At 47.6% G+C, this 27,963-nt stretch overlaps 2 protein-coding genes across 10 annotated transcripts in view; one reads left to right on the forward strand and one right to left on the reverse strand.

Moving 5' to 3' along the window:
• Positions 1–27,963, reverse strand: part of LOC105839218 (growth factor receptor-bound protein 14) — a 295,416-nt gene that overhangs the window by 244,335 nt on the left and 23,118 nt on the right. The window contains exons 1-3 of one of the 6 annotated variants that reach the window (XM_036292218.1): positions 16,914–16,926; positions 2,622–2,626; positions 201–472 (exon numbers count right to left, since the gene is read on the reverse strand). In XM_036292218.1, coding sequence (XP_036148111.1) covers positions 201–462 — 262 coding nt within the window. In that variant the 5' untranslated portion in view covers positions 463–472; positions 2,622–2,626; positions 16,914–16,926. Of the gene's footprint in view, positions 1–200; positions 473–2,621; positions 2,627–12,454; positions 12,473–13,542; positions 13,697–16,913; positions 16,927–19,269; positions 19,302–27,963 lie in introns of those variants that run through there. The other 5 variants (XM_036292216.1, XM_036292217.1, XM_036292219.1 and 2 more) reach the window with 5 other exon arrangements.
• Positions 1–27,963, forward strand: part of LOC105839217 (SET and MYND domain-containing protein 4) — a 207,352-nt gene that overhangs the window by 105,923 nt on the left and 73,466 nt on the right. The gene's annotated exons all lie outside the window — the stretch shown is intronic.

Raw genomic sequence — 27,963 nt, forward strand, 5'->3', positions numbered from 1 at the left:
TAATCTTTCAAAGCCAAGATTTCAGAACCGGATGTATTGCCGAATTACTCCCTTGGTACCGTGTCGAAATTAAAAGTTCTGCGTACATTTTTTCTCCCATTGCTATCATTGTTATTATTCTTTTCATTGCCGATTAATAATAATCATTGAGGGTACATTGAGGTCTGCTGTTGAAAGTAAAACGCGCATATCGAACTTACGGCATATCCTTGATAACCAGCTCCGAATCAGTCCGGAATAATCGACGTAATCGATCACCTCGTCGAAGTCGCGCCATAGCGCGCCGTTTTGATCTCCCCGGCCCTTCTTCGGGACATCCTTGGCGTGAGGATGGTGGTGATGATGGTGGTGGTGGAGGTGGAGGACCGCGGAACATCCCGAGTGATTCGCATTCGGGCTCTCCGTCGGATCTTCCTCGATGGCGCTCGTTAGCAAGGAGGTATCAGCGGAGTCTGCTGCCATACCGACGGCACTGCAATGAAACCGGTCGGCGATGATGGGTTTCCACCATTACAAAAAAACCTACGAACCTATTACGATAACGACAATCGACGCATTTAATTCATTTTGCCGAGCTCAAAGGCGCGCAAGAACGCGACGGGCCGATAATGTTTGCAAATTAAGTACACGTCGCGAGGTATCAAGCTGTTTCCACAAAGCAATGGTAACATAATCGCGAATTTGCACTTGACTACGCAAAACACACGTGTTACCGAGGGTATTCGTCGGAGGGAAACTGTGCGATTTGATGCCACGAGGATCGTTCTCGGGTCGTTGCCCGCGGCTACCAAAAAAGCTCATTCCGGAGCTCGGCAAGAGATAGCGTATACATTGGGGACCGATGGTACTTTCGAAATTAACGGAATTCTGCGAGAAGAGGCAAGATGACGACGGACGCGAACGACGACTTCGGATCGCCTCGGGCGCGCGTCATCATTCCGCATTTAATTCGCGATAACCCAGATCGGCGACGTAGTCATCACAAAACGGGTTATCGCGCGGGTAACGCACCGAGGGAGGGAGGAAGGGGGGGGGAAAGAAGGGAAAGAAAAATTCTCGTTGTTATCGCCGCCGTGAAAATAGATATGTATCACGAGAGATGATGCCCTCCGACCTGTCCGCTTGTGATGTTTTACTATCGGCGCGTAATCAATCGACGCTTCGCAGTTATCGTTCCACGGTTACCGCAGGCTCTGTTTTATCAAAGGCGGTGGAGAACCGCCGCGCGGAGAGAACGGCAGCTGCACTTGCCGCCGCAGACAAGGATGTCCGCCCGGGCTCGCGAAGGGCGGCGAGGGTCCCGAAGGAAAGAGACGAGGGACTCTTGGCGAGGAGGCGGCGGCGGCGGCGGCGGGCCTTCCTATAGACAAAAGCTAGCGCCAGGAGTGAGTGTGCCTTTCGTCATCCTCGCAACGACAACGACGACGACGACGACGACGACGACGACGACGACGACGACGACGACGACGAGTCGGGAAAGAGGTATCGATCCGACGAGGCTGGGCTCAATAATTCCGACAAGGGTCCCTTCTCTCGCTCCTTTAACGCGGGAACGCGCAATTTGTTAGCTCCTGCGCGATGCGCACTGCCCGCCGCTCTTCTCCTCTTTACCTGATCCTCCCTCGCACGCGGTCACGACGGTTCCGACTCGCCTTGTCCTTTTACCTCTCGCCACTCGCTTGAGAGCATCGATCTCTCGCAAGGGTATTAATTCGGGAGATGAGCGTGAAGGTGTAAATTGATCTTTGTACCGTTGCCGAATGTGGAAATCTCATTCGGCGATACGTGTAACGTCAATTACTAATTAACGATCGCTCGCGCGGAATCGAGATAACAATTTTTCACGCGGCAATATGTAAATATGGTAACGGAAATATTTCTACCCGTCGATTGTACCTGGCACACGCGGGTTAAATGTGAACGAAAAATTTTTCGTACCTGCGTCGCGGATTGTTTCACTGCGGCGGAACATGTTGCGATACGTGGGCTCTCGGTATGCGATCAGCTGTGCCAAAACTCGTAAATATTCACCGGCGCGCGCATGATTTTATGGCCATTATCGCTGCGCAGCTTGCGGAAAGCTATACCTCCGCCGCGCGAATGCGATAGAGCGCGGCGAGAACACGTGCTCGCCCGCCCGCATCGACTGACTCCGTTGACGATTAAACGAATCCGATATCGATAATGAGGCGATAGCGATAATGGGACGAGTTGGTCGTGTGCATACGTTCGTCTCGCTCGCAACCCGACCTCGAGTAGACGCGAGATTCAACAATTAATCTCTTTTTTTTTTTTTTTAATCGATAATACTTAAAAATAGTCACCCTGCGAGAAATTATTCGACGTAACCGGTCACAGAATTCGCGATTATTATACAGTAAACGACTGTGTTACTATAGCTCAAAAAGGAAGAAAGGAGCAGGGAAAGAGCTTTGAAAAATATCTAAATAATATTTCTTTTTTATAACGATAGAAGATTCAACCGACCTATTTATTCGATCGATTTGGCCATTTGACCGTTCGCGGGGAATCAGTTTGCGTACACGCGACATTTGGCAAGTACGGTATCTCTTTTTCGTATAAGAACCGATGAATATTGCCGATGATAGTATCTAACGAACTCGTCGTCCGGTCCACATGAGCCCCATCAAGGCCGAGGGCGAGATGTCAGGGAGGACAAGTGGCCGTAATACAAGCGGAGGAACGAGTTTCGCTACTAGCCAAAAGTTTCCCCGAGATTGCCAGTTACAAGAATAGTATCTCCGGTTTATCCTAGCGCCAACCCCCTCCCCCCTGCACCCCCCTTCCTCCTCCTCAAAAACCGATATCTCGTACGGTGCAAAGTTGGAATAAGTTGGTGCGCGGGTGGAAACGCACGAGGGAAAAAGTTGATGCCGCGAAATCGATATGGGGGTCACTGTTGTGTTTTCCCCGGGAAGAAAAAAAAAACAGGTGTCACGTGTTTCGCGATGAATAAAATCGATCACGCGATATATTCCGCGCGTATTCCCTTACCACCCCCCCGTTTGATTATTTCGCACTTGACGCGAGATCTCGCGTCGTCCTCGTGTTTTACCCGAAATAGCTGTAATGCATTTGCCGTGTTATGTGTTTCATTACATCGAATCTTCCGCAAAACGCAATACGTCAATTAGTTGTTATTGAATTAGCGAGGCGAGTTTATTTCGCTGCTATCGCGCCGCCTGTCAAAACTTTAATTTCCGTAAGAGCGTCGCGCTCGGAAAAATTCCTTCTCTCTCTCCTCTACATTTTCGCTCCTAATGTCCCTTCCATGCTGCGGCGTTTACGAACGGTGACGCGAGCTCGCTTGATGCTCGACGTTGAGGGACGTATACACCTCCGGCCTTTTTCCCGCCCTTTTATTTTAACGACAAAAACACGACGGCATTATCCGCGCGCGCCAACGCGATAGCAGGGTAGGTCTTGCGAGCAAAATTTCCCCATAATAGTTCGCGTTTACCGGATGAATCTTAAACGAAAACGATCCAATAGATCGAAATTTGCGAATCCAACGATGACGGTTTTATATCGTGATGAGAGAAACGTGACGATATAAAAAAATGCGATCGGAAAAACGCACGTTTTTCTGTAATCTCATCAGATCCGAGACTTTCGCGTAAAAGGAGTTCTAAGAATCTTTCTTTTATCGAGACAAGTCGAGAATTTTCGAAAGTTTAAGCTTATTGTTCACATTGTCATTATATATATAAATCGTTTTCTCGAAATAAATTGCTTGAATAATACCTGGACATTTAAAAGATACCTAGAACAAATGGAGGAAAGATAAAGGGCTTTGTGCAACCTGTTTGAGTTCGTGTAGCGCTCGCAATACAAATAGAACTGGTCGGAAGTTAGAACTGACCGGAAGTTTTCTTCAAAGTGACCGGGCAGGAAGACAAAGAAAGGAAACAGAGAGAGAGAGAGAGAGAGAGAGAGAGAGAGAGAGAGAGAGAGAGAGCGAGAGAAAGGGACCTCTCCGACTTTACGGTAACGCCGGCTCGGAAACCGGGGGTTACGCAAAACGGATGAGTCCCAGAGATATCGCGCACCGTTTACCGACATTTACTAGCGGAAGAGATGGTAAATTACGCGCGCGTATCTCTCGTGTACGAACTGCTGCTGTGCTGCTGCTGTACGCGCGGTAAAACATTACGATAATATTTTGCTTTCGATTCGGAGTTTGTTTTCGATGATATCCATCGAGTGTTCGATAATGGGCGCCGACCAGGGGGATGTTTTTTGTTGAAAATTGAAACAATATTTTCTCTGGCGAAAATTTAATCTGAAATTTTCAATCGCAATTTAAATCGTACCTTAATTGTCAGTATAATAAGTGCAATCGAGATGGGCCTTCTGAGGACAATAAGGGAAGGGGGATGATGACGGGACACGTAAGAAATGTGAAGGTGAAGTGTAATATCTCGCTCTGTCGATCCGGTATTTTTGTCCGTCGAACACCGACGTGTATGATCGATTCCCCGCGATTCTTAATGCAAAGCCACGTTTATAGGCTCGGCCTGTCGCCGTTTATTTTTCTACGCGATGATAAATGCACTCACGTTCCCTCGATCATCGATCTTGTTCTTCGGCGCACGGCTTATTTCCCCCGAGATTAAAAATATCACATCTCCCGCGTTGACTAATGTGACGCGCGCGACATGTGTACGCGTCAAAAATAACACCGAACTATCGAATATCTCAACGAAAGTCTTTGAGGAGCGTCGCTCGAGCCTTCAAAAAATATATTGTGCATAGTTTTCTTCGGTATAACGTAAAACAGAGATGTGAAATTATCATCAATAACGAATTATCATTGGTAATAAATAATTCTATTATTATTAGATTAATTATATATAATTACATAATATAATCTATTATCTTAATTTACAACTGTATACTAGGGGAACGTTTGTTTTGTAAACCAAAATGTTGAAACAACAAAATATTTGGGTCAAATATACCCAACAAAATTGTTTAGTTATAACATACTGTTTTTGTTAGATTAGTAACCAAACAAAAAAACAAAACTGAAAAATAACATTTAGTAGAAATAACTAAAGGTTTACATGAAACACGATATTTGATTATTGTTAAAAAACCGTCTCAACTAAATTGGTTGGAAATACTCCATTTTTTCCCAGTGAACGATTAATCGAGCCGAGAGAGGGTATTACAAAATTCAATATAAAAAATTCAAGAAAATTAAAATCAAAATTGTATGTCTTTGTAATTATATTTCTCCTAAATCTTGATTCTGTATTTTAAGAAAAACAAACGGCTTATGATAATAACCAAGAAAATATAAAGTAAAAGATAATAACATTTATGTCCCAAAGAATTATTTAACATTTATACAAAAAGAAAAAAAAAGAATTTGCAGAGTCGATGAAAGTCAATCTTAAAACGCCCGGCCGACCTAATCAACTCCAGTTCGCGTATTCTCTTTTCAACTTCTTTCATCCCCTTTCCTGTATGATTCTCGTATTTCTTTACGTTATTCAACTACATTGGAATAAACGTAGATTGCCTCGGAGTAGCGGTGGTTCACCGTTTTGCAGCGTTGAAATCTGGATTCGTCGTAATTATATCGATTACCGTTCCTGGAATTCCAGTCAACCGTATAATCGCCGACGACGAAATTATTCGCGACCGTACAATAGTAAGGACGGGGAATAGCGCCTATAAAAGAACGCTTTATCGCGCGCGAGGTGACCCTCCACAAAGAGCTCTGTACTCTCCTTTTTTTTCCCCTCCCAGCACATATTGCCGCGCTACTGTCGGCTGTCACGTTTGAAAGCTCCCGGCACGTGGGATTATAAATTCGGCGGTGGAAGCTCGCCGGCAATACGAACGCACAACGGTATGAACATTCCACGGCGATCGACTTTACGAAGCCAATTTCGTCCGGTAACGCTCAAGCGGCGGACTCGTAGCCTCGGGAAATTCACCTCGCCGCACTTTTTCCCCTCTTTTTCCCACCCATTCTCTTTTTTAAATCGCCATCTCTTACCCGGAGCCCCGGAATCCTTTATTCGTGCCGCGTTCACTCTTTCTCTTTCTCTCTCTCTCTCTCTCTCCCTCTTTCGCCTCTTCTTCATATTATTGCGGAAATCCCCGCTGAAACGTGCGCGTAAAAAGGCCGTTCGAGGTAAGGTGACAAATGGTCATACGCGCAAACACCGGATTCGCCGTGATTGCGCGGGGAAACGTATCGAATGTTTGCCTCTCCTAACTCACTCACGTGAACCTTTCTCCTCCTCCTCCTCCACCTCCTCCTCCCTCTTCCCTCCGCGCGGGGCGAGCTCTCGCTTTTCGCAGCTCCGGTTTTCCGACGCGCGCCGCGCCGGCAGGCGAACCGGCCGGGAAATAACTTCTAATTGCTAAATGGATCGATAAATCCTTTCGCGTAATGAAACCGTGTTATTTAGTTAATTGCAGGTGCGAGCACCTCGCGCGCTCGGCCGCTTCCGTTTGGGGCGATATATCACGTCTATCGCGAATAATTGCAACGTAACGCGCGCGACCGATCGATCGTGTCGCGCATTTTCTCGCCGACGATAGACGTCTCCCGGCAAACAGTCTCTTTTTCTCTTCCCATCCCCCCTCCCCCCCTTCCTCCCACCCTTGCGATCCCGCAGTCAATTTCCCCGGGTACACAATATCGGTGCCGGAGCTGCCAATCCGAACGGCTGCGAAATCGGATAGCGCGTCTCACGGAGACGTCCACATGCCGTCACGCTCGATAACAACCGTCTGCGTCTTCATCCCTCGGCGTCTATGAGGGTCGCCGTCATCCTCCCTCAAAAGAACGCCACGTTCTGCCGACATGCGATTCCATACGAGGAGGAAAAGAGATCCCCGCGAGATTCGTATACATATATATAGTATACCGCGCGTCTCTTCCCCGGGACGTTAATTCGAACGAGGGTCTTCTCGCGGCTGAAATAATCGCGCGTTTCATCATCGCGCGTTTCATCGGCCGTATCGCGAATCGTGAATCACTTCGCCCGCTTCCTCGCGCTCGGCCCGGATCTGGGGTTTCGGCAGCGGGAGACCCGGCACAATTCGCCGGCGCCGACGAGTCTGACGCGGAAAGCCTCCCACGCGTGTGTTTCGACTAGTAAAAGTCGCGGGAACCTGCGCCCGACTTAGCTGAGAGCGCGTGCCCATCGTCGCGTCAACCCTGAGATTCTAACCTTGGCACTGATACCAAGGTATATCCCCACCCCGGGGAAAAAAAAAAACATTTACGACCACCGACGTAATCACGATGCAATGCCGATCGGTGCCGGAATCTCCGACACCCATTGAATGAGAGATGAAATGAAATTAGGATACCAATTTTTCTCTCTTCATGAATCTTATAAAAATCGCGTTTGTTTGAATCGTTGTTCTATTTTACTCTATAATTATTAATATTTTCATCATTAATTTTCTTAATATTTTTCCCCTTTTAAAAATAATTACTCGGGTAAACGCAATCGAAGGAAATATCCGACTTTCTTGAACTTGTAACACAAACATCTATTATTACACGGAAAAAAACGACTCTTTTAGAATATCTAAAAATATAATTGAATACAGATCTGAGAACAATTATGTAAGATACGCTGAAACTGGTTGCTAGAATGTCGAAACTTTTTGCAGCATTGCTCATCACGCTCGAACGTCCTTCAGAATTGCTTTGGTGGTCCAGAAATTATTTTTAGACTTATACCTAGCTAAATTTTTAGATACTTTAGCGGAATCGTTCTTTCCGTTTCTATACGTTTTCGTACTCTCTGACTTTTAAACTCCAGAATTCTTATTTTGTTTTATCCCGCTGTGTTGTACCGACTGTAATCATACGGACTAGCACGTACGTGTTTCTGTACGTGTTCCGGTTATGTCTTTGCTTAGATACTGATAACATTTAGGAACCTGGCCAAATAGCACACCGCGTGCCAAATAGCGTAACCGTGTCATATTTTGAACGACGACAAAGTAACGCAGCTAACCCGTCCAACGTCGATGACATTCGTTCTCGGAGCGGATTTATCTCGCGTTTCGGGCAGCTAGATGTTGTCAATGTCGCGGCGGAAACAAAGGGACAGCACCGACGATCGTTTCGATCCAAGTACAATTTTTGCGGCCTGTAAATTGCACAGCCCGAGTAGACGTTGGCCACTCTCGACTCGATATTGAAACGGAGAAGAAAATAAAGAGCCCCGAGAGAATAAAAAGCCTGTTGGAAGGTAAAGTCCGTATCCCGGCAACAAAATTCGATATTCTCGATTAAATTTCCAGGCTTCGCCTCTCTCAGCTCAAAATTCTTAATAACATTGGGGGAAACGAGTTTCCGCGATTAACATGCATTAAAATTGCATTCAGAAAACGCGAAAGTCATACCCGGCATCAAAATCGAATAACTTTGAGGAGTGCCTTCTTGCTTCCTTTCCATGAATATCGAATTGTGGTGAGCGCAGAGTCGTCGGGAAATAAATTTCCGCAGCGAGATAACGCCGCGCAACCCTCTCGTGACCGCGCGAGGAAACCGGACCTCGAATTGCTCGTTGTCCTGATTTTTTACGCGAGCACGTGATGTAATCCGGCGCGGGGGGGGGGGCTTATCCTCCGCGGTGGTGGATGATGCCCGTGACAGTCCGGGCACGAAAGACAATCGTGACCGTTCAATTAACCTGCGCGACTCTACGTCCAATTTTATAATACATTTATGATATACCGGTAGGGGTGCCTATATAGACTTACCCTCTCGCGTGTACGCGTAATATATTCGCGTCACGTCGCCACGCCGGCGTGACTTTAATTACCACGTACGACACTTATTAACGAGCGAATTTCATTTCCTCGAACTACAGTTATGACGCGCTCATAGTTAATGCCAAGTCGATTTACCCAAGACAATCCGGTTCGTATTACGATCCTGATTCACGCCGGTGCCATAAGCGCACACAGTGTGAATAATGCATAAAGTACTATTAGAGAGATTGCACAATGGAATCGATTGCCGCTCTTCCGTTTTTCAACTTACACGATGTGCACGGTTTCTGTTTTTAGCATACAATTATTTTAATAAATGAGCTTGGATCACGTGAGTTTTCGCAGTTGAAAAAGTCGGAGTCTCGTATCGACGTTCTTTGCTATAAAAAAATGAATTGGTTGAAAACGACGAAGGTATACGTGCACTTCTAATAATAAGACGACAGCGCGGACGCACGCGCCTCTCAGTCAGAGTCGCTTCTTCGTAATCGCACGTTCCATCGGGCACATCCAATTTTGCGAGTTGCCAAAGCCGTTTACTCCACTTGCATTCGTCGCGCCGCGCGCCGCCGCCATGGTACGGTTGTTTTACTGTTATGTCGCGCGGTAATTAAGGATAAAGGCGTTTATGGCAATATCTGTCGCCGATTCGCGGAAGCGGGGGAGGGGGGGACGAGGCCAGACATTCCCGGCCCAGGAGATCGCGTCGTTACCTGCGCATCTCGAGGCTACGTGCTTCCCCCGGAGCCGGGGAGATCGGGTTTTCGACGAGAAATCAGATGGGCTCCCCGGGTCAGGTAATATCATAGTCGTATTTCGCACGTACATGAAACTCGCTAACTAATTTTCGCTCGCGCGAGTGGTGGTGCACGCGCCCGAAGAATGAACACGTTTCGAACGGCACGTTCCGCGCGAAATCTCGCCGATCTATCGCGCAATTTATGCACCCTATCGATATAAAACAAAATGCCAGCGCAAATGACAAACGCACACCTATAACCAGGCGAACGGAATCTGTGACGTAACGACCCCCTGCTCGTAATTTTTTATACGCGTGTCGTTCTTTCGCGTTCCTTCTATCTGTTGATTACTCTTAAACGCTGCTCGTACATTTACATCTGATTTTCAACGAAAATGTCCCGACACATCTCGAGTGCTCATTTGCAATGCTCCGCGGCGGCGAACCGTCGCGGCGGCGGTCGGAAGTCGACGTGGAGTAGGAGGAGGAGAAGAAAGCGGTTGAAAAACCCCGCTCCAAGGTGATCGTTTCGCGCACACTGCGGCGACGATATCGCCGCGCGTTTTCACCCACCGCAAGTCGCGCGCGAGGGAAAAAAAGCTGCTGGAAAAATAGGGAGAGAAAAAGGAAGAGCGGATACTATTTGTCGGGCGGAATAGCGGCATTCCCAAATGGAACGCGAGAGCACTCCGGTTATTAGCGCACTTAAGTGCCGACAGAGAACTTCGGTCCCTCGTGTCGTCGAAACGAGGGAGGGCGGTCGATATCCATCCGGTGCACCGTTTTCCCCTACCCCTCGCCCTTACCTCGGACGGCACCTACCCTCGGTTGCACCGCGATATGCATAATATTTACACTCCCTTACCTCCTCCTCCCTGCCTCCCCCAAGTGCCAGGCGCGTCAATTTCGCCAATTTCAGATATATGCGAATGCACGAGACACTCGCCACGGCTGCAGTCTCGAGCTGCGCGACTATCGATAGGGTGTCGCGGGTTTTCCTGCACTCCGTCGATGAAACGAGAGACCAACCGATTCTTGGATCGAAGATCCCAAGAAAACTGCGCGTGTGAGTCTACCTTAAAAAAAAAAAACTGAAGATGATAAACTTTGTCCCTCGACGAGGATTAAAAGGACGAAGTGTTACTTTGATAAGAATATTTTAATATCTAGAGCTAAGGGTCTTTAAACCTAAAGTGAAGAAAACTCGCTGCACAGAAGGCAACGCCCAATCGAATTATCGTTGAGGGGAAATCAGCTCCAAATTGATTCGTAGGTAAAGGGGAAGTGCGAGACACCTTGTACACCGGGCGTACGCCGCAATTCCGAAATTTCCGCGATCCCTCCTCGGGGCAAGTCGGCAAGCGGAGCGCGTAAATGCGAAACGAGTTCTTGAGTGTAAGTTAAGCCGCGGGCTTACGCGCTTATTTAGCCAATTATGCTTCAGCTCGCAGCATCCGGCGAGCGTTGTTCGCGGTTCGAATTTAGTTTCGCGAGAGAAATGGTAGCAACGTCTCTCTGTTATCGAGCGTGTTTATGCGCCATCCCAAATGGCTTTTTTTTATGTTCCTCATCCGAGTAAATTTATATACCGCAACCTCTATATAAGCTAAAACGTCGTCCGTAAGTTAAAACTTAAAAAGCGAGTTGATATAAATTATACAATATAAATAATGCGTAAGAAAGCAAATAATTATATACATTATCATTTTAATAAAAGTGTACTTAACTTCGAATCGTTTCTCTTTCGTGATTTCTTTAATTACTTTTGATTTCTTAATATTTCCCATCGAAAAAAAAAATACGCCATCCACGACGACGATTGAGGTCTTCGCCGCGCAATCCAAACTATCGGACGAGCAAGCCTCCCTCCCCCCCTCCCCCCCTCCCCGATCATCCCGAGTCGATTCGTTTGAATGCTATCGCGTCCGTAATGAGAAAAATTAAAACGATCGAAGAGAATAAAGGGGGAGAACGAGATTAAAGCGCGGGAAAAGTTAGGGGCGTGCGACGGAAGAGGCAAGGGGGAGAAGGAGGGACATTTGATTCCGCTCCTTCTCAATGAGTTTTCTTCAGCGACGTCGTACTCCCTTCGTAACTCGAGATAAACTTTTGGCAGGTAACGTGGGAAAAACGATAGCGCGCGTTTCTACACTCTCCTACACGCTACATTAGCGAAAGAGAGAGAGAGAGAGAGAGAGAGGGAGTGTACTCGACTGTTATTTCAGACTCTCCTTTACACTCTTTCTCCATCCTCCCTCTCTCCCAGCCTCTCTTGCTCCCCGTAGTTTGAGTTCGTACTCAGATAGCGTCCCGTGATGGCAGGCGGTATCGTCTTCTCCAGCGAGCGGGCGGCACGGCGCAGCGATGAACTTTATGGAAATGGTTAACATTATTTTTCCGTACACGGCATGCAGCCGTCCGCCGCCATCGCGAACCGTAAACAATACGGACACAGACGATACGTCCCCGACGATAGCGGCGTGCACGCGTAGCGGCACATTTTACGGCAAACGGGCGGAATAAACAAACGATGGACACTCATTTAACGTTACAGACCGCGAACTCGCTCGGCTGTGCGAGATTTCATCCATTTAGATCTGTTTCATTACAACTTTGAGATTGCGATCAATGCTCGCAGCAAAAACTTGTTCTTGTAATATACATTTATGCCCGATAAATTAATTCTAATAAATTCTATTTAAATCAGATGGGACTTTATGTCTCATCTGATTTAAACATAACAGAATTTTATATTGAACTATGATATTTCAAAATTAATTAGTGTTAAATATTATTGCTTTTGCTTGCAAGAGTTGCAAAAAGTAATGTAATTTGGAATCTAGCAAAGTCAGTTTTCGCAAAAATAACAACGCATACAACACCGCATGTCGCTGTCGTAGATGGAACTCGTTGCTCCGACAAAGTCAATCTTACCGGAACAGCGGTGGAACGATATGATATCATTGTCCGCCTAAAATTTCCTTAACAAGGTACGATTTCGTCCGTTGTACGAGCTTCCCCGTGCCATTGTTTCCCCGGATACTCATTGTTCCGTCCGCGAGACCGACGGAAGTAGCTGCGGTGTTGTCAGGGTGGCCATGCTTCTCTTTACATCCATCCCCTCTTCTTTCCTCTATCCTTCCTCTCTCTCTCTCTCTCCCTCCCCCCGGCCTTCCCGCTGGATGTCGCATTAGCATGCGCAAAGTTAAGGGCTATCAACGTCGCGACGTCGGAGAGTTCTTCGTGAACAGTCAGGCCGTCTGCCTGTCACTTCCAATGATTCGCAGTTTACGATGTTTACGAAACGCGAAAGGGCCATCGCCGTCCAACTCCGCTCAGAGGATTCGAGACGTCGTTTCTCGTCGTCGTTAACGTGCCTCACGCTACACGCTTCTCCCCCCCCCCTCCCCCTCCGCACCCGGCTCCGCAATCCTGTCCCGCGATTTCCGCATCAGGGCTTACCGGTCAAGTCGACTTAGCGAACCGAGAAGGAAAGAGAGAGAGAGAGGGGGGGAGAGAAAGAGAGAGAACCAGCGAGACGCTTTAATATTCCGGCGTGTAATCTGACGCAGATGCTGGGAAGTAAGTGCGGGATTTACGGAGTATACCGGCGCAATCTATTCGTAAAATTAACTGCGTTGCCTCCCTCGCGCGCGCGTTCTGCTTAAGGTCGGAATTTACGAGCCCGAAATAATCGATCGTTCCGCGCGCGCATCGCGCCGCACCGCACACCGCCGGCAGGTGCAGCCGGTATTAATCTTCGGAATGCAAATGAAATTTAGTGCCGGCCCTCCAGCGCACAACGCTCCTTTCCTTCCTGCCTTACCTCCCTCCCGCCCTCCCTGCCATTAACGCATCTTCAATATCCTCGATATCTCCGCGTGTGCGCGGCGTCTCGCAAGACTCCGCGCGAGTGTCTTAAGAAAATTCTTAATACCACGAGCGCCGACGCGCGACGTTCGCTCCCGTTCGCGTTGCTACGCGACCAAAGTTCGTTGGAAAATGACGTTCGTATTACTCACGCTAAGTAGCATGACTTGGCATTGCACACGGGATCGTCTCTCTCGGGCGAAGCGTCCTTCGTTCTTGCGCCGCCGCTCCTCGCCAGCTTCCCCGAGACGGAGTGCGAGAGAGCGAGAGGGTAAGAGGGGAGAAGAGCCAGAGAGAGAGAGAGAGAGAGAGAGAGAGAGAAAGACGGGATGAGAGCGGTCGGTTTTCCAAAGTCCCGGGGTCCGCACCTGGAAAACGCAATTAGCCACGCGTCAAGACAGCCCCAGGGCTAGCACGTTGCGGACAGGCTACTGTTTATCTAATGCGCGGAGATCCCGAGAAGTTAAATGCCCGACCGGCGTCAGAATGCAAATTCTTCAACCCTCGGCCTGCCCGTTGTTTCGAGACCTTACGAGACGCCTTAAGGTATTAATCCACTTGGAATTTCTCGCCCAAGTTTCTGGGACGAAACTCAATCGAACTCGCGATTAATAACAGCGACGGAAAGTTCCATCGTCAATCACGATTAACGTTGACGATCATTAATTCGCTCGAGTATCCGCTACGGCAGCTTCGTGTACGAATATATCTCCCGACGATGCGGGAAAGCAATGTGAATACATAATTTCCCGCTCAATTGTTATTCGCATTAAATACGAAAGTCTACTTCGAAACCACGGGAACCATTGCCCGCGACATGAAATATTTGCGCGTCAAGTAGCCCTGTCGTCGGGAGCACCCCCGTGCATTATTGCTAGACGGGCCACCGAACGAATACCCCACGAATTTCTTAAACGCCGTTTAAACTTGTAACGAATCTCCCCGGACGCCGCGGCGACGACGCGCCGCTCTCTGTGCTAAAAGTCGCTGAAAATTTAATTTCGAGATTGTTGCGCAAAGTTTACGCCCCAGCTGCGTCCATCAGCTGGTAAATTATGCAAACGCATCGTGCGCCTCGCGGAAACGCGATCCCTCTCCGTCGACCCCCATCCCCTCCTGGGTTTCTTTCGAAGGAGGTCGATCTTCGACTTCCACCGCGGCGGCGGTTTTCCTTGTAACGAACTCCTCCGCCCCGAGAAGACGAGGTGAGGTCGAGAAGTTACCTTCCTTCACCCCGACCGCGATATCGACGTTCCCGGCGCAGCAAAAATGATTATAAATTGAGCTCCGCGTTATCCGACGTGCACTCTCGTAAGTGTACGCCGGCAGCTCGTTGAATTATGCAAATACATTGGACTTTGACAAACTGCATCTCGACACGTCGTCGGCGCTGACGAAGCGGGCTCGGGCACGCCGAGCTTTCGCGACGGCGGCGGCCGCAGCGGGTGGGAAATCAGTCATCGCGTTCGTTAAAGCCCGAGAACAAACACGCGTATTTAACGGTAGAAAATCGATGTGGGTCGCTTTAGAAATTGGCTTTTCAATAGGAGCTAACCGACATCGGGTTTTTTTTTTATTATTATTATTAAACAACCGTTAGGCGGGTTTTTTTATTCGACGAAAGGAAGGAAGACACAGGAGGTGATAAACGCGATGATTCAGTAACGCATTACTGAATACCGCCGTAAAACCCGACGTTTCACAACCAGCGCGGGCTATCATACTCGAATAGCGCACTCCACTCCGTATGCCGTTCCATTACCCCTCGAAACGCCGGTCGTGTCGGCGCTAAGAGACGTGAAACGCGGGATCGTTCTCTATGGTTCTTACGATCTTGATACCGATCGAGTTCGAACAATTAATTACCCTACGCCGCTCTTGGCAATTTGTGCACTAAGACGGCCGTTATTTATAGAAACAAATATTGTACTTTGTTCCATTTTATTCAGTCGAAGGAGACATCGAAGCAGTATGAAAATGAGAATTATAAGTTATTTCATAATATTTATGGGCGATAAGTAATCTTTTTAACGATACGTACGGATTTGAGTGTATCTCGTATCGCTCTTTGAACTCTTCACCGATCGCCTATCGTTTGCAAATTGAAACCGCAGAGTAATGCAAATCGCTAACTGGAAAAATTGAAAAAAAGATCAGACGATATCGATTACTTACCAATATAATATATCGTGACACGATTGCGCGTCACGTAATATGTTTAAAGTTAGAAATTGGCCCGAGTGTCATCGCGATCATTGTATTCCAGTGATTAAAGTGCTCGCTTCACGTAATTGACAATATTTTTTGCCTGAAATATGCGCAAGATTTATACGCGAGGAAGTGCATATATAATACACGTATATACATACACGCAAAACTCATTATACCGACGTGCGTCATTTATTGACACATTTTAATATTTTATTATACGACAGAATACTAATTACGAGATACACCAGTCGTCTGAAATTTATAGGACAAACTTTCGCAGGCATAAATAAATAAAAAGGGGAAAATATTTCATAGGTGGAGTAAAAAGCTCGAAAAAAAGGTAAAAAGCGATAAATAAATATGACGTAGCGATTTTTGCAAAAGAGAAATTGCCACATATCCGATATGGATATCGTATTGTTCTATATTTTGTACGGATACCTTAACTTTATGTCGCTTGAAACGTGGTGAAATAAAACTTTTTTATGTTTAATTTTTTTTTTTTTTTTAAATTACCTTGAAATTAACGAATCGTATCAGGAATTAAAATGTTTTGTCACATGTAGGTTGGAGTAACCGAAGAATCACAACTTGTAAAAAAAAAAGTAATAGAGATCCATGCATTACAAACAAAATCTGAAATCTATTGCATTCTCTGTCATTAAAATAATCGTCGAAGATTTATCGCCGACTTCTGGTCGCCGAGTACTCTCATGTATAACACGGCGTGAAAACATAATTAGTATGCAAATGAGCCGTGTCTTGACGAACGGCGGCTTCGTACGCAGCAAGTTGCTTGGTTGACTCGGATCACGCCTTACGTTACGAACATTTGCGATCGGAGGAAAATATTCGCACGACCCTTAGTGCCATACATGAATAGAATTGCGAATTTAACAGTTAACCTCATTGGCGATGTATCGTATTAGTCGACAGGCACGTGAACGTGCGAGTTATGCAGGCACGTGGAGCCGGTATGAATTGCACGCTATGCAGGTAACGCACACAGGTGCGTGTGTGTGTGTGTGTGTGTGTGAAAGAGAGAGATAAATTGAAACGGCACTTGGCGGTTTACGTCTGTCACGCAGGAAATCGTCTCGTCGGTTTAAAGTTTAGCTTCGACTTTATTACCTAATGGATACGCGCATAATTATTCGGCGCGCGCGGCAATTATGCAAATGCATCGCGCTTTGACAAACTACTCCTTGGCGCGTCGCCGCTAATGGAGTACCTGGCGGCTTAAAGCCTCAATAACGTCATCCTTCCGCCCTCTCGTCGTCGTACGCCACCGGCGGAGGTGAGATCGAACAATTTCTCTCTCTCTCTCTCTCTCTCTCTCTCTCTCTTTCCTCTCCTCCTCGCCCGTCAACGACGCTTCAGAAGACGCGTCTCGTCACGCCCCGTGCGATTTGCATCTCGTCGCCACTTGTCGCGCGCGAAACGCGCAAGGTCGCGGTATTATGCATGGCGTAACCGTTCGCCGCAGTTTCGCGCAGCGAAATTGCCCCGCGCGGGTGCCGGGGATCAAGAAAACCGGAGTGCTACGCGATGGCGAATAAGAGCGATGCTTATAAAGTATTCATAAGCCGCCGACGCGCGCGGGCTATAGCCGGGGCCGTCGGCTTTATACTTCGCAATGTATTTTCGATATCTTCTCCACCGCCGCCGCGCCCGTAACTTACTTTACGCTTTTCGCGAGTTTGATGGAAAACTCACGTTTTTGTCGGCCGGTAGGTAAGCTTAATCTTCGTACGCGGTAATCTTCGGCTCTTTTTGCGCCGCGCCGCCACCGCGCGGTATTACCCGGACTCGCTCGGGCGTATCGATAACTCGCGACGCGCCGTGAAAGAGCCGAAATTATTTCCACGGCTTTAAGTAGCGGCGATCAAGGATCGATTTATCATCGGATAGTTTAACGGTACGGGGGATTAGAGAGACGTACGAATTATTGCGAGTACAAATCAAAATGAATCGGACAAGATTCGATTGAATTGAATCTCTATTAATTCAAATAGACTGTTTAAAAAATTTTGAAGAGTCTGAATACGAATCATATATAACCATACAGCACAGAATATTGCAGTAATATTCAAAAAGATTGCATAATTGCTGCAGCAAAATTCTGTACTGTATGGGGATTAATACTTTTATTTATTAAATATATTTTTTAAGTAACTGTATATAATCAATATTATTCTTCGTAGAAATCTTTTACTTATTATCTGTAGATTAAAATTTAACATAATAATTGTATTGTTAGTTGGATGTTATTACGCTTCAACGATTTGATTAATAAAACTTTATTGGTTCGATTTTGATTCGGATTCAAACAAGAAAATGAAGTTTGATTAGATTGAAAAGTACCTTGATTCGCATATCTTTATGGGAGATTAGCCAAGAACTCTTTCGACCGTTGTTCAAAATTATAGCGCTTCTTGAAAGCTTGCGAGCGCTCCAGCGAGCGATTGCAGAGTACATAATGTTAAATCTACATGCCGGATCCTTATTTTCTCTTTGCCCGCGCGCGTTTTCTTCGTGTCGGCGGGCGCACATCGAACATTATACTGGTTTCACTTCTCTTTACGGCTTCTACGGCCCTGTACAGCTCTGAGTCTTCTGAGAATTCGTGCAACGCGAATATTAATGCGCGCGTGCGTTTACCACGCGCGCGCACGAAGCGGAAGGAACATCCAGGAATCTATTTCCTCGCCTCATGCATGATTCATCTATTCCACTTTTATTGACGTCACGGTTTAATGCCTCGCGAGCGCGCGCGGACGAAGAAGAAAAAAAGTTGTTTCTCATCGTAATTGAGGCACTTCGACGAACGATTTGTCGAGGAAAGAGGTTTTATTGGTCCGACTCGAGAGAGAGATGACGCGAGACGAGAAGAGGGGAGGCAGGCTAATCGGGGTTAACTCGGCGCTTGACGTCGAATCGTCTACGCGACGGTTTACAATCCGGGTTTATACCGCGAGCGCATCGCCGCGCGGGCGCGCGTGAATGCGCATTTACGCTTGTAGTCACGTAGAACAAACGGCGACGCGCAACGGCGTACAAATGTCGCGACTTCGGAGAACTCGAGCGTTCGAGCATAGACGAAATTACTGTGCTCCACATAAGCAAATTATTGCGCCGGAGCGTAATTGAAATTCATTACGTGGTTCGCGCGCGTTCCGGTTATTTCCCCGGCGGCGAATCCGCTTCCGCCGCCGTCGCGTAGCTTTAAACGCGAGGGAATTTCGCGACAGCCGCGCGGAACAAAAGCCGCCGGTAAACAATTAATAAGCGAAAAAGCTGAATGACGATTCAGCGGCTCTGAATGATGAGAGCAGCTGACAGGACGACTCCATCATGCACCGGGGCATTTGATGATTTCAATTTAAACCAAACGTTGGTAAAGGAATGATTTTGTGTTATCGCAAGTAAGCTTTTAGTAGATAAATAATTAATAATACTTGGTTTTCGTCTCATTGTTACTTCGCTCTCGCGATTGCTGATTCAAAGTTTAAATCCCCGCGATGCCCTGTATATACGTCGCGTAAAATGCGCCACCATCAAAGTTGGCAATTTTGACAATTTTCATTCCTCCATCCGGGCTGGTTATTTTCTCCGTACGTGAAATTTATTCGTAACAACAACGCGCGTAATGCGTTCGTTTCTCATACCATTTCCTGCGATGCATCTCCGGGATGCTCGTCGCGCTTCGGGACGGCTGCTAGTCAGTTCGTACATGCGCCATTGTCCTGCCTGCATACCGTCGAAAATCCTCCACTTAGTGGAACGCGGATCCAGCGTATCTCCGGAAAAGCCTCGAAGTCAGATAACTTTTGTCCGCGCGACTTCACCCGAGCGACGTGGCGGCGGCGGGCGGCGTGCCGAGCGAAAGGAACTTAACTGAAGCGAACAAAATAAACGCGCGACCCCGCTATATACGTATATACGTCCAAGATTGAGGCGCTATTTAAGTGTGAATATAACATTTTTCCCGGCTCAGTGAGTCGATTGTCGCCGAAAGACGTCGGCAGGCAAAGTCCGACAGCCGCGCAGCTCGACGTTTCCATTTCTCTCTCGGGGAACGGAGAGAGACAGCGAGAGATCTCGTGAAAGCTCGTTGCCTTTTTGTTTCGTCGCTCGTGTCAAAAGGGAAGAAAGGGGCGCCGTTTAAAAAATGCAAGCGGAGAAGACAGGCGGTGCCAGTTTCGGTGCGATTCCGTTAAATTTTTCATTCGTGACTCTTCGCCTAGAATTAACATCGATAGAAAATTCCAAGGGGCGAAGAAACGAAAGGACACCGCGCTCGGTACAGCTGCTTCCGGTCACGAAATATTGATCAAGCTGGAGAAAGTTTGTTGTCTGACAGATAGTTGATCGATCGTTTTTTACATCGCGCGAGGAATCGCGGGAACTGTGCGAGATTGCACGGCGACCGAAGTATGACTTGATAAACGCAAGGAATTTCCAAGCGGACAATGTATTTTCTAAAAATCTTCTTGAATTTCGCACTTTGTGATTACATTCCAATTGCAGAATATCCTTTTTTTTTGCACGTTGGCCCGCCGCGTAATAAATCTGCCTAAATTTTCGAAAAAAATCCGCGGGAAGAATTCCGCGTGAAAATTCCGCCCTCTTCAAAGAACTGATTTAACGAGTACACCATCAACGGTTTGTGATCCCCTAGGGTTTAATTAGAGTCATGTTAAACACGCGGTGAAATCGATAGGCGAAAAACAGGGCGCGTTATACTCTGGAAAAAGCAGTACGTTTTAAATATGCCGCTAAAACGGGAGAGAAGCCGGAAAGAGAGAGGAGGAGGGGAGGGCAGCAATAACAAGAAAAATATACGGTCGGCCGTGCGGTGAAATACCGACGGGAAAGGGGTAGCTGTATAATACCGGCCCGGCAAAATTTTTAAAACCCCCTTTGAAGCTAATGGCTCGTACTTTACCGGATTAATGCCAAGGGTCTCGCGCGCGCGCGCGCGCGCCCGAGATTTGTTTTGGCGCTTTCGGTTTTAGTTAAAGAGCGCCCCCGGCACCTGTCAGCCCGATACGTGGTGCATATACGTATACGTATACAGGCGCACAAATTGCTCGGATTCTATTCGCTTCTGGAATCGTGGAAAGTTCCCCTCCCTCCCCCTCCCGACTCCGGCACCGGCACCGGCCGGAGTTTGGACTGTTGTACCGTAGCCGAGAGCAACAATGGGACGTATTGTTGTATCGAGCTAAACGTCGAAACTTCTCTTTAAACATCGTCATTACATTTACTCGCGCTTCGCACAGATTCCCGCCCCGGTCCATCCTTCAGTTCTCTACCACCCCTATCTCTTTGCTTCCCTTTCGCGAAACTTTTCGGGGCGCTCCCCACACGTCGAGACTTGCGCGAATAGGCGAATGGGATGTGAAAAGGGGGATCGCATCTCTCTCTCTCTTTCTCTCGCTTTCTCTCGCCTCACCATGGATCGGTACATTAGCGGCTCGTAAATTTTGATACACGTATAGTTTTCCTCATATTTTCACGTCTCCAACGTCGCGCCGGTCGGAAAGATCGTTCGAGATATAGACCTCGTATAGTTGACTCCGTCCTTTCTCCTATCGGGAAGAGAGTTTTCCACGCCCGGGCTTCTCCTCCCCCGGCCCTCGCGTCCCTCTTTTTCGAAAAGTTCTCGCCGCCGATAATGGTTCTTCGCGCGTCTTCTACATCTTTCGCGCGCGATAGAAAAGTATTATGGGCGCGAAAGAGTGCGATCGTCACATCTCGGCAAACATTCCCGTCCCCGTTTGTTGTAATCCCCGGGCATTGTGCACAGTTGGAAATGGAATCGGGAATGAATGAGGGGAGGGCGGACCGTTGTAAGTGCCCTCGCTTTTTCGCCGTGTTATCGTCCCGAGTGCGGTCTGCGAAAATTTGCCGCGCACTGGCCAACGACATAATATTACCGTAAACGTAATATGGCGCTAGGTAATAATATGTTGCCCGCGTATAGTAGCCGGCAGTCAAGGTACAAGCTAATTCCGCGAGGAAACAAAGTTAACAATTTCAATCATAATAAACATCGCAATATTCAGACGTTGGAAACAAAACCGCGCCGTTTGCAGGTGAGTGTTTCTGAATTGATATATACGGATCTCTTTGGCACACGGAAGTTCGAGGCTTAAAAGAGGCAAGATTTGGAGAAAAGTATGGAGAGAAAAAAAACGAAACGGAAATTCGAATGCGTCCTCGGTCAAGACGGACCAAACTGCCAGATCGGAAGGGGAGTAGATCGACGAGTAGACGCGCCGTTGGCGAAATATCTCCAGGAAATGTCTCCACGTCGGTAACAGGCGGACAATACCGAAATCAATTCGCTGGCCACCGATATTCCGATATGTATCAATCGTCGCTCCGATATGTATACTCAATAGCAGTCAGCAAGCCGCAACAGATGCCTGATTGTGGTTCCGTGTCACTTACACGTCGGTTAGCAGTGACGGCCGGTTATAATTCACGAGGTCCCTTCCGCCCGCGGAAGGTTCTTTATTAACGTTGCGCGACCCAACCGAGAGCAGCCCATCCCTCCCGTTTGCCTCGCCCCCCGTTCGTCACCCCCCCCCCACATCTCGCCACTCTACCTGTCACGCTTCGCGTAATGCGAATTTGATTGTCGAACGCATTCTCGATATTGCAGCCCCATTCATCTCGCGTCGGCGACTCCACGGCCGTCGAAACGAGCTCAGCGTCGAAAGTACTTTGTACGCCCGAAACTACCACCAGACCGGTAGGGCGCGACCGCGCGACCGTGATGGCGTTACTAAAATTCCCCTCAAAGCAACGATCGAGGCGTCGAGCGTCCACCAAACACGCCGATACACGCAATCGTCGATGATCGAATCGCGTGAGACGCGAGGGCAATCGGAAAAGATTATGGAATTAATTAAAGGCTGTTATCTCTCTCCCTATCTCGCTCTGTCTTGTCCGGCCTATTGGCCGATCTGCGATCGAGAGTGAGTTCGAGAGCGATAATTAGAATATTTCGTCGAGTGGCGGGATTCTAGCGAGCTGCTTCGTCTCCAGCCCCTAATACCTTGATGGCGCGATTTTATCTTACGGGTTAGGAGATTTGTAATTAAAAATAACGTACGCGTGAGGAAAAGAAATTTTTTTCTCACTTTGAAAGAGATAGCTGACAATATCACGAACAGATAAGTGTTTGTTAACTGATGCGCCTCACAAATCACCGTGAAATTTGACTCTCCGGAAGTCGGAGGAGAGATGTTGCAGAGCCTCCCCTCGTCTCCCCGAGTCCATAAATTTCGCGCGACAAGCATCCAGTTACGCGGCGGCTCCGCCGATGCGGAAAGCACGCGCTATTTTTCTCCTCCTTCGGGAAGAATTTAAATGACACGCCGATCGGCAACGTCCGCGCTACCGTACAGCGGACGCGTTCATCCGGAATACTTTAATTTCGTTGTCGCGGCAATATGATTTTACCGTGGGCGTGGAATAAATTTCTCGTGCGCCGCGCGAGAACTGAATCGCGGCGGCGATAAAGTCGACGGTAGGGAGATTTGTATCGACGCGAGGGGACTCAAGCTACGTGATTTGTTTGAAATTTTCGTAATAATGTCGCGTTGCGCGTTACGCGCGACGCGAGCGAAACGGAAAAAGGAACAAAAGTAGAGGAGTGTTTCGAGACATTCTCTTCCTCTCTCTCTCTCTCTCTCTCTCTCTCTTTCTGCATGGAAATAAATCTGGACTCGCGCCGCATCCGTAATGCAAAAAAGCTCGCGATACGATTTCATTACGATTATTCGCGACCGTACGGTAGGCGAAAAACGCTAGATAAGGCCGTTAACGCGTTACCGAGGCGAACTCGGAAAAATTCCGACTTGGCGTATTCCGGGAATCCCTATCAATTAAATCGCGTTGTACATTGTATTGGATTTGCGGCGCAATCCCTTGAATATAGAATACGGTCGTTCGCCTTGTTTTTCAAGCGGCAAGGCTGGATTTTCCGCAGTTCTTATCTGGAATTCGGCGCGACGGGAGCAAGAAAGGTGGTGGAGAAGGAGGGGGAGAGGGATGAACAGAGATTAAAGTGCATTTTTATTCGTCGCATATCGACCATGCCGGACGCGGATTAATCTATGGTAAAATATTACGCCATTCGCGCGGTTTTAAAATTCCGAATGCGGACGCGCCGGGAAAGCGGGAAATAATGGTCGACGTAGCAATAAATAAATGATCACGCATTCACCTCCGGTCAATGAGCGCAGGCCAAATATTTATGGGGGGGCGCGCGCGCCGTGCGATATCAGATAAATAGGCGCAATAAGGGGACCGTTTAATTTACTCCCGATAGAATTCGAGTGGCCCTTTTTTCCCTCCCTGGGAATTGTTGTCGAGTCGAATTCGAGCGCGCGACTCCGCTGTGCACGAAACTGACACCCGTTATCGCCCGCGGTGATGAGAGACGCTTTTCCTTCGACCCTCTCGCGCGTAATAATCTGCCCGCCGGTACAACAATGACGCGCCTCGTCGTCGTTTTAATCGCCGCGATCGAAGTGATCGATCGCCGCGCGCTTGTTGTGCAATTCTATACGGCCGGGAAAATGTGTCGTGAAAATGTATCGCGGGAAAAAATAAAAAATGCACCGGGAAACGATGAGTGGGCCAATCATCCCGATGACGACGACAAACGATCATGGGTTGATGACCTGTCTCTCCCGCCCGCGTTATAATTTTTATAGGGTGTGTTGCCCGGAATCGGCAACTCTCCAGCCTCTCTCGTCGACGGATTCCTCAAATAATTCTCAATCAAATTCCTCTCTTAGTCGATACGTCATCGTGACAACGCGACAAATTTTGTCTTTTCATGCCTGAATACATGCCCATCTTTTGCCCTTCTTTTCTTTTGCTTAAATCTTTATTCGTTTCTTCTTCGATATTCATTGATAACACCGGTTCATTCGAAATTGTACTGGTATCAATATGACCGAGATGATAAGCGACCGTCGTGGTTGGAACAGGAAGGAAGCATAATTGCGACCAGCAGCTGTTTACTCATGTAAATTGCTTTGCCCGCGCCCCAAGGACGACAACGGAATGGCGACGGAAGAAAGGAGAACGGCGAGGGAGGGGCGATTTTAATTGCACATCGTAGCTCCGTCGTCTTCTTTTCCGCGCAAAAGTAATATGCGTCAGACCGTGCGGAATTGGAAAACGAACGAGTAAATAAATGCAAGCGCGCCTATAGGACATACGCACGTTGTAGAAATGCGCCAGCAATCTCGGAACGACCGCTCGATAAGATAACTGCGATCCAAAAGCGATTTTATATGTTCACGTAGTAATAATAATTCTGCATCATAGAAAAAAATACAAAAGAATCAAAAGTATCCCAAGCATATATTCATTCAAGGCAATAGCGTAATTTACGTTTATATTGAAGCACGCCTAAAATTCAAAGCAAATATACATGGCGAACGTAGTAGGTTCGAGAGTCTAACTAGAGATTAAGATGTGTTGTAAAATGGATTTTGTGGAAATTCGTTGCCATATCTGTCTCTGCGAGAAGACAGTATAAATCCACCTGTACTCGGTTCGTCGAGTAATCGATCAGACGTATCTTCGTTAATTCGCGCGACGTCTTACGACGCCATCGTTTTCCCGCTCATCGTCTTCCTCCTCGTCGTCGAAGACGAAGCTGTCGATGCGGTCGGATAAAGTATCGCGGCGCCGAATATACGGTCGAGAGATTGCAGGCTTAACCGGAAGGCGAGCGACTGGGAAAAACTGGCTTTGGATTTACGCCTGTCGCCCAATCCCGTGGATATATATGCAATGCCATCGATGCCCGTCGTCTTATCGCACCTCTCGGATGTTCGCAGTGCCGTCGAGGAAACCGTAGAGGAGCAAGAGGGAAGAACGAGGGAGAGAAAGAGAGGAAAAAGAACGGAAGCTCTCGTAGCACAGCGAGGCAGCCGCTCCACTTTCCGAAATTTTAGAACCCGCGGGGGAAAGCGCGCGCGTCCCGCCATTAATCCGAGAGGGTACTTGATCCCAAAATTGGCTTCTTATCGTCCAATTCTCACTGTCTGCTTTACGAGCGCCATATAAAGCGGTGTGCTCCGAGGAGGAACGGCGAGAGGAGGGTAGTAAAAGAGAATAGTGACTTAGTCCGACTTCATACAGCCGGCCGCGACTCGCGCTCCCTCGCGTCCCTCAGTGTTTTCACGTGTACTCGCATTTTATAAGCGAGACACAGGATGGAGCAGAGACGCGTGATATACCATACGAGAGCTACGAGAGAGCGAGCCCGGCTAAAAAAGCTCTCAAAGAGCTTCTCAGTCCGTGATAAGCGTGGACCTCCATTACGCGCATACGTATATTAAATAATATCCTCTTTCGTCGATTTTTCCACTTTAACCGTCGCTCGCTCCGTCGTTTCCGTATGTACATATATATGTAGACAGTATTCGAGCTTTCCTTTTTTCGGAAAGGGGATTTGTCCGTTTCTTGTCGCTAATGGCACGTCTCGGTGAAAGCTCGTCTCGCGTTTCACCGCCGATCGCTTTCAAAGCTAGCTTGCGACTAGGAATCGATCGAGATATAGGAAATGCTCGCGCGTCACCACTTTCCGGTCAAAAATGCACGGGCAGACACACGCGCGTGCCCGCCAGACGTGTATTACCCCTCCCTCCCCTCTCCCTCGCAAATGGAGCTTACCGGGATTCCTCGCGACGTTGCGCGAAAAGTTTTGCTAGTCGGTTATCCCGCGGGCGCGACCGAAACAACTCCTGTTGTCGAAAGGCGTTATTCTCGCCGAGTCTTTGTGCGTGATCAGAAAGTGAAAGAGGTGTTTCACCGCCGACTTTAATCTCTATTATACTCTGGGACGATGATTGCGGGTGTGTACGACACCGTGGGATGGGACCGACGACGCTACCCCTCACGTGCACTGACGACGATATGCTTCAGGTAACGAATTCCTCTGATTACTTTGCCACTTAGTGCGAAATTCATGCACAGAAAGCAATCTTGTAATAATATATGCAAATATTTTCTTTCCCGATTTTTACCTGGGTCAATTATCTCTAATGAGGTGAAAGGTCACGTTGGATTTTGAAAAAGAGCGAAAGTAAAATTTTTATCTCAATTTTTCATTTTAATCTCTTTTATACACAGAGAGAGAGAGAGATTTCTTTAAATTTAATAAATCGTTTTGTTCGACTATTCCAAAGCATATATTTCTTTGTTTCTAATAAATTTTATTAAATCTAAAGAAGTCTGTATAAAATTTATTAAAACCAAAGAAATGTATGTTCCGGAATAGTCGAACAAAACTGTTTATTAAACCTAAAGAAATCTTGCTCTCTATATAATTTAGTAATTTTATTGAGTTTTATATTACTTTTGAAGAAAATAGAGCGAGATCCATTAAATTGTTTCAATTTAAATGAAACGATAGCGGTATATGAGATTGAATCTACCGGCCCGTGAATATACGTATGTACCAGCTTGATCCCGTCTCTAACGACGACGAGATTCCAATCGAGCGCCCAGACGAAATTCGCGCGCGTTCGTGACTGACCAATATATGGAAAACCGTAAGCTCTCCCTCCCAGTTTCGGTCAACGACCGTCATTCCGGTGGATGCGGACGCCACCAAAACCTCGGGGGCGGATATCGTTGACGACAGCCTGCAATCAACAAGAACGCCGACAACAACGTTGCGCACCACGCACGCTGTGACGCACGCGCGTGAACATCGTCGCTCGCCCGCCTGACACGAGCCAAATTAATTGCGAGCGCAAGGCAGGATCAATTAATGCGCCGTGGATACCCCGAGCAATCATGGTCGAAAGAATCCTCGCGAGGACAAAAGGGCAGCGCGCGGCAGGGCATTCCGGAATGGTGAGGGTCCGCCTCATCTCGCACGCTTTGTGAATTTATGATTAAAGAGCGGAAATCCTTTAATCCGCCGGTGATAATTTATAATCGGCGTACAACGGAGAAACGAGCCAGGAGGATCAGAAGCGAAGGTAACATCGTTTCCGACAAATAAATAGCGCGCGTGTACTAAAGAAAACTCTATAACGTGGCACTTTATGCACTTTTTTTTTTGGAAGATTGTTTTACCCGAGTGCAGGTGATAATCGAACAATCGTGCAATTACCAACACCAATTTGTTTGGTCTCTAAATCGTTTTACGATCTTCCCCTCCCCAATCCTTGATAAGGGAAATTCTTTCCCGCTCGCGCAGAACGCTCTCCCGTCGAAGTAAACCGCGAGCATGGCAAATATCTTCGCCCCCGAATCGACGCTAGGATCTCGCATCGGAATCAACTCGGTTGGCAGTCAGATGAAGGGTGATT

This window comes from Monomorium pharaonis, chromosome 9, assembly GCF_013373865.1.
Source record: "Monomorium pharaonis isolate MP-MQ-018 chromosome 9, ASM1337386v2, whole genome shotgun sequence".
Classification (NCBI taxonomy): domain Eukaryota; kingdom Metazoa; phylum Arthropoda; class Insecta; order Hymenoptera; family Formicidae; genus Monomorium; species Monomorium pharaonis.